Genomic DNA, 7,095 nt, shown 5'->3' with positions numbered 1-7,095 from the left:
TTCGTAGACGTAGTGTGAGAGTATTACACTTAGGTTAACATTTATTATGTCTAACAAAGACTATGAGTGATTAACCAAACCGTCTGGTGGTGTTTGGTTGATATTTGATCATTTTTAGGTAGCATGCAACCTCTAAACATACATGCTTGTGAATTTATTAAAAAAAAATATATAATCATTTATTTTTAAAGGTTGTAAATACTGTTTTAATATACGAATGTGTGCTTATATATATATTTGAATCAACACACACGTATATACGAACATATATCGATACCAAATCTTAGAGAAATTTGGGCTGAGACATGCTAGTGGTGAAAATTTTGATCTTGATATCATGAGTTAGATCCAATTGATAACATGTAAATGTATGTGAGGTATGTTGAAAAAATACCAATGTTTTCGGAGCATTAGTACAACAGGACTAGTCTGTCATACAGGACTTGCATAGTGTAGTTTACCTGGCTAACGTAGTTTACAGGCTATTGTGTTAGTCCGGAAGTTTACCCAGTGCGCACCAAAGATAGCGACTGCGGGTTCCCACGTCACAAAAAAAAATAAAAATTAGCTAAACTTAGCTTCAGTTTTAAGAAAGATTATATTTACATGGATGCAATTTTCTAGTTTATGTATTCTATTGTATCTGATATTTTGATCTATAAACAAGTAAAAAATATATACGGAAATTTTGAGTTCAATGGATTTTAAATTTAAAATTTATCAATCCAATAAAAAAACTAATGAAATGAAACAAAAAATTTCACACATACAAACTCAAATTTCTCGACGTGCATTTATTGACTCCACAAAAAAACCTAGTAAAATAAATAATCTAAAATCAAACTCAAATTTTCTAATACTCATTCCAAAAATCTAACTCCTCAAAAACAATGAAATTACCTTTTGAAATATAAATGACAAAAGAAAAAGAGAGAAAATGGGGAAAAAAAAAGAAATGATAATCAAACCATGCTCGAGTGTCGAAGCATATTTCGACAGATGCGGGATGCGATATATATAACTTTGCCACGATCCCTCACAGAGGATAATACTCCAAAAAAAATTATACAAGAAACCACCCACCATCGGCTCACCAATCTATGACCCTCTCTCTCCGCCGCCGCTCGCCTCCGTAACCTCCTCCTCACGCCATTAAAGTTTCAGCACAGTCATCGGTTCCTTGCGTGGCTTCTCGGCTTTCTATTGTTAAATATATTATTTCGCCGATTTTATTTGATATTACGTGAGTTGGATTTTGATTTTAATTTGTTGGATTTTATTTACTGATTTCCGTTGATCGTTGTCCTTGTTAGAAATCAAGCGTGTATCTGGTGAGATTTGGGGCTCGATGTTTGCTTTTTCCCCAATTTGGTTAAACCCTAGTGGTTTCGACATGCTTCCACTCTGTTTTGATTGGGTTCATGTGATTTGCTAGCGTCTGAATGCTCTGGGGATCGGTCTATGACTTCCCTTTGTTTATACATTGGGTAGACGTGATAAAATTAATGGGTTATGAATTGCTATAATAATTTTGTGTTGGCTTTTGTTTCATGTGGCTAGTTCATCAATTGGCTTTTGGAGAAGCTGCATACTTTTAACACTTTTTTTCCCTTCATTTTCCCAGATATTGCTTTGCCTGCTCATAAATGGATCCCCCCACAACACCAAGCCAACCGACGAAAAAAAAACTTTGGGAGTTTCTCTTGTTTGATGTCTATGAATATGATGTTACTTCGTTAAGTTTCATTCCAAGTGATTGTTTGGATACTGACCACATAAAAATCTATCCACATTCTCTCCTTTTTGTTTGTGTACATGTGTCGATCAGCAATGTGATGGTAGTTTCCTCGTTCTAATGGTCGGTCATTTATTTAAAGTTAAAAGATCAAGAAAAACCCCTTCTTGATGCATATGAGTTTACCTTTAGTCCTTTATTGTTTGATATGGATCGTTACTCATTAATGTTGAATGGCGAAGCATTGCTTGTTTGACTGGATTCACCGTGGGGGAGAACTATGATCCATGGGTTTCTTAAATTCCATCTAATGCTATTCTTCTTGTGTATTTATTGCCATTGATGTTGAACTTTTGGTTGCTAAATTTACGCAAATGCAAGAGAGCAGATTCGTTATTTGCGTTTTTACCCTTTAATCTTTAGTCTCGCTGTTGCTAGAGGTAGCATTTTATTAACAGATCAATTTATATCCTTTTTGTTCATTGTGATTTGCAGAACTTTGTCGTTCATTTATTGATACTGGAAAGAGTCAGACTCTTTCGCCGCTGTTTCGTGGTATTCATATATGGCCTGAAGTGTGCTTTTCATGGGAGGTGTAGAGGATGATGAACCACCATCAAAACGTGTGAAAGCATCCTCTGAAAAATTAAGAGGTCTTTCAAACGGTGTATCTGTTAGAGATCAAGGTAGTTGCTCATTGAGTTGCTCGATGGCTCGCCCCATAGAATCTGAAGGGGATGATGAGATTATTGGTTCAAAAGGTATTGTCAAGAAAGTTGAACTTGTTCGAATCATAGCTGAGGCGTTATATTCTCTTGGTTACACAAAGACAGGGGCTCATCTGGAGGAAGAGTCGGGAATACCGTTGCACTCCACTGTAGTAGATTTGTTTATGCAGCAAATTCTTGATGGTAAATGGGATGAAAGCGTAGCAACATTACATGAAATTGGCCTAGCAGATGCAACTATAATTAAGCTGGCATCTTTTGTAATAATGGAGCAAAAATTTTTTGAACTTTTGAGTGGAGATAAACTCATGGATGCTTTGAAAACTCTGAGGACTGAGATTGCTCCACTCTGTGTGAATGATGACAGAGTTCGCGAGCTGTCTTCTTCAATTTTGTTTCCCTCCCTGAATTTGTTTGATGGAACTTCTGGTCATGAGTCTAGGCTAAAGTCGCGTAAAAAGTTACTGGAGGAATTGCAAAAGCTGCTTCCCCCAACTGTGATGATTCCAGAAAAGAGATTGGTTCATCTTGTTGAACAAGCTCTTGATTTGCAAAAAGATGCTTGTAGGTATCACAACTCATCAGTTGGAGAAATGTCCTTGCTTACAGATCATCAGTGTGGAAGAAACCAGATTCCTTCTCAAACCTTGCAGGTAGCACTACTTCCCATTTTGACTAATCGAGAACAATATGAAGCAGCTTACTGGTAATAATAGCATGATGCAGTCAATATTGTTTTTGTTATATTGATGAATACTTGAATTCCAACTTAAACATTTGTCCTTTCATTTGTTATTCAAACTAGTTTATAAGTATTTTCATGTACGAAAATGAAAAAAGGAAGATTTTTTAAATGATCAAACCAGTATTCAGAATTGTTTGCAAAATGAGTATTTGTCAACATCATCTTTTATTCTGTTTTAATTGAAACTTCTAGTAAACCAACTGATTAACTTTGTCATCTTGACTGTGTTTTCTTTTTGTGCAAATATAATGACACAGGCTAATCATATATGTGGTTTCCCTAAAATTCTATGTACTCCAAATATCACTGGAGTGCTATATAGTTTTTATTTTCCATTTAAGCTGATGTGTTCCGGTGACTACTGATATCATGCATTGCTTTTAACCCTCCAGATATTGCATGAACACAGTGACGAAGTTTGGTTCTTGCAATTTTCTCACAATGGAAAATATTTGGCGTCTTCATCCAGTGATGCTCTTGTAATTGTATGGGAGGTAATTCTCGTATGCCTTTCATTTTATTTATGAATGAATTGGTTACATTTGGTCTTGTTTTTTCTAAACCCTTCAGCCTTCTTTATGCCAGATAATTGGTTTGTGTGCACTAGTTTTCTATCTCATTATGTACGTTAGTTGTAATCTAATAACAATGAATCTTTTAACATTTGTTTTTCTATGAAAGCTTTGACATAATTGGAGTTTAATTGGTTTTTCAATTTCATGCATTTGCAAACTACGCATTTGAACCGTGTTTACAAAAAGTTTTTCGAGCAATGTGGAAGAGGGTTGCTCTTTAGATGATAAGTTGATATGCACCTCATCCGTTAAGTTATTAGGACTATCGTGTTATCCTTTTATTTTTCCTCGTGATGATATGTATTGCATACAGCTGTCTTTATTTGCACTTATATGCGATTGGATAGCTAGATGGACAACTCTATCGTTTTGTTGCTCACTGTAGGTTGCAGTTGATGGTCGAGTTTCTGTAAAACACAGATTATCTGGTCATGAGAAACCTGTTTCCTTTATGTCTTGGAGCCCAGATGATCGTCAACTTCTTACCTGTGGATCAGAGGAGTCTGTCAGACGATGGGATATGGCCTCTGGAGAATGCATTCATATATATGAGAAAAACGGTCTTGGCTTGATCTCTTGTGGATGGGCTCCAGATGGGAAGAGTATATTTTCTGGTGTTACTGATAAAAGCATCAGTATGTGGGATCTGGAAGGAAAAGAGGTAGAATGTTGGAAAGGGCAACGAACTATTAGGATTTCTGACTTGGGGGTCACTACTGATAGAAAAGAGCTGATATCTGTTTGTAAGGAAACTACAATACTGTTATGTGGATGGGAATCAAAGTTGGATAAATTTATTGAGGAAGATCAGACAATAATTTCATTTTCTCTATCTGAAGATGGCAAGTTTCTGCTAGTTAGCCTTATGAATCAAGAAATTCATCTTTGGAATATAGACGGCCGTGTCAAGCTGGTAGCAAAGTACAAAGGCCATAAGCGCACACGCTTTGTTGTGAGGGCTTGTTTCGGCGGATTAGAACAAGCTTTCATTGCCAGTGGAAGTGAGGACTCACAAGTAATACTTCCACTCTCCTTCTGATCTTGATTTTATATTTTATATTCCATGCTATTCTTTACCAGTTTTCTTTTGCTTCTATTTTATCTAAATTTCTAGTCCTGGTTAAAAAGAATACTCAGTTATGCATTTCTGTGCACTTGTAATAAGAGTTAAACTTTTGAATTAATCATATGAGATACAAAGCTTGAGATGACTTGAGTCTTCCCTTTGTTACAATTTAATTGTCCACATTCTTCTTTTATGGAACTTCTAAAATTGATTATAATTTGTAAAACTGGGAAATCTTCAAAAGACCTGCATGTAGATCAACTTGAAGATTTTGTAACCAATTCTGAATCATGCTGGATCCCTTCTTGTGAACAAACATGTCATGATGATGTGTACTTAGAGGTGGTAAAATTTACCCCAGCCCTTGACCTTCCCATAAATGAATTTGGTAAATGCTTCTACCAAATGGCTTTTAATTTGAACCTCATCGGTACATGTGACTTGCGATTTAAGTTTTGTAACAAAATGTAATGATGCCTAATTTAATTTCAATCCTCCATCTCTCTTTTTTGCCAAATCCTCAAACGATAATCCCACGCCACAGCCAGTCCAGGAATCACCGAACCTAATCATTAACTTATTCTGCTCTTCCATGAACTGTTTTTTCAGGGCTAAAAGTGGCAATAGCACGGTTGCTATTTCCTTGTATTATTGTATAATCAAACTTCGAAAATAAAAAACTTCCATGTTCTAAAGCTTTTTTATGGTGTTTATTAACGAGCCTGGAAATTTGTGTCCGGCATATACTTGAAATGCTTATTTTTTGCTTTTAAGAACAGAGACAGGAAACTTCTCTAGCCCCAAAAATGTGGCTCAGAAGTGAGCGACTTCTAAAATGCATGATTAGATAAATGCTTTGTGCTCATTTGCATGTCCTAAAATGTTTGATGTAAATAGCATGGACATGATGTCTTTACATAGGCGGTAAACTTCAATTCACTGCATATATGCAGATCGTACTTAGTTTTATATAAACTACAATAATTTTTCCCAGTGTCAAGGTAACTGACGTATTGACAAGGAGGCTGGGTTTGGGTTTACTTTGCTTCAGGAATTAAAATTGGTTCAAAAAGCACCAAGAGTAAATTTAGATTTTGGATGGGAAATTATTTCAAACCCGAAGTTTAAATCGATCCCCATTGTTGGTGCATTCTTGAAATCCATGGATTTGAAGTCCATCTATTTACATGTTTAGCTTGTTTATTAACTAATGTATTTGATTTCAAGTCCAAATCTTTCAATCCTTCAATATGTTTTTACTTTGAATATCCATTCATTAACTGAAATTATTATCTGATTATGGATGTTCTCTGCTAATATGTTATCAGATTGTACTTTCTCATTCACTCAACTTTTATGGACTACCATCTAGAAAAGTTTTGAAATTTTCATGAATTGAATTTCAACCTCGATCGATCCTCTTCTGATGATTACGAATCATTTGTGTATTTTAATTGGAACTGCCCGTCTCATGGAAGATAATTGCTAATAGCTCGATACTTTGTGTAGATTTATATATGGCACAGATCTTCAGGAGAGCTGATATTAACATTGGCGGGACATGCGGGAGCTGTCAACTGTGTTAGCTGGAATCCCGTCAATCCCCATATGCTTGCTTCCGCAAGCGACGATGGAACTATACGTATATGGGGCTTACATCAGGTAAACATGAATTACAATGGAAAGCATAGTAATGGTGTCCACCACTGCAATGGAGGAACTTGATAAACGCTATTCCTTCAAACATTGTATTCCTTTGCCATTGCTTTTATGTAAATTCTTTCAAATGTCAAGCTGGCAATTAACTGAATTTAATGTGGACTTACCCGGTCAGCGTGATAATAATTCTGGTGCTTCTCATTCTTGATTCATCATGTTTTCGAGTGTTTTATATCAGTATTTGACTTCTATTTGAGCTTTGATGGAATCACATTCTCTAGTTTTGAACAAGGAGCTAGGGGTAATTTAAACGAACTGAACTTAGTTGAATATGAAGATAGTTTGAATAATTCGACCATATTTGCAAGTTTTTTTGAATTATTGCATGAAAATAATTACTTGAATACGTGAAAGACTCGATATATGTTTATTTAATATATAACCATATTATATTATTAATGTTTAAAGTTTGTGTATAATTCGTAAATTATCAAAAAAACTAATAATTTTCTGGGTTGGAGTTCGATAATGTGTAACCGAGTATGAAAGTTTGTTTATGTATCTTACATCCCGGTAATCTTTTCAGT

General features: G+C 35.3%; 1 protein-coding gene across 2 annotated transcripts; it reads left to right on the top strand.

The window, feature by feature from the left end:
• Positions 1-944: 944 nt before the first annotated feature.
• On the top strand, positions 945-6,720 carry LOC140879700 (WD repeat-containing protein 26 homolog). 2 transcript variants are annotated; one of them, XM_073283548.1, is made up of 5 exons: positions 945-1,175; positions 2,231-3,116; positions 3,601-3,702; positions 4,169-4,798; positions 6,359-6,720. In XM_073283548.1, the coding sequence occupies exons 2-5, from the start codon at positions 2,322-2,324 to the stop codon at positions 6,572-6,574; spliced, it is 1,743 nt and encodes a 580-aa protein (XP_073139649.1). In that variant the 5' UTR covers positions 945-1,175; positions 2,231-2,321; the 3' UTR covers positions 6,575-6,720. The 2 variants fall into 2 exon arrangements, with proteins under 2 accessions (XP_073139649.1, XP_073139648.1); XM_073283547.1 differs by having other exon boundaries at positions 946-1,243.
• Positions 6,721-7,095: the final 375 nt, after the last annotated feature.

This window comes from Henckelia pumila, chromosome 2 (genome assembly GCF_033568475.1).
Source record: "Henckelia pumila isolate YLH828 chromosome 2, ASM3356847v2, whole genome shotgun sequence".
NCBI lineage: Eukaryota > Viridiplantae > Streptophyta > Magnoliopsida > Lamiales > Gesneriaceae > Henckelia > Henckelia pumila.
The sequence above is the reverse complement of the archived record's forward strand: the minus strand, read 5'-3'. Positions and strand labels throughout refer to the sequence as shown.

Excerpts from the sequence above, each read along its gene's own strand:
- LOC140879700 (XM_073283548.1), top strand. The coding sequence starts at position 2,322 with ATGGGAGGTGTAGAGGATGATGAACCACCATCAAAACGTGTGAAAGCA. Across the intron at positions 3,117-3,600 it reads TTCCTTCTCAAACCTTGCAG|ATATTGCATGAACACAGTGA; the intron begins GTAGCACTACTT and ends TTAACCCTCCAG. Across the intron at positions 4,799-6,358 it reads GTGGAAGTGAGGACTCACAA|ATTTATATATGGCACAGATC; the intron begins GTAATACTTCCA and ends TACTTTGTGTAG.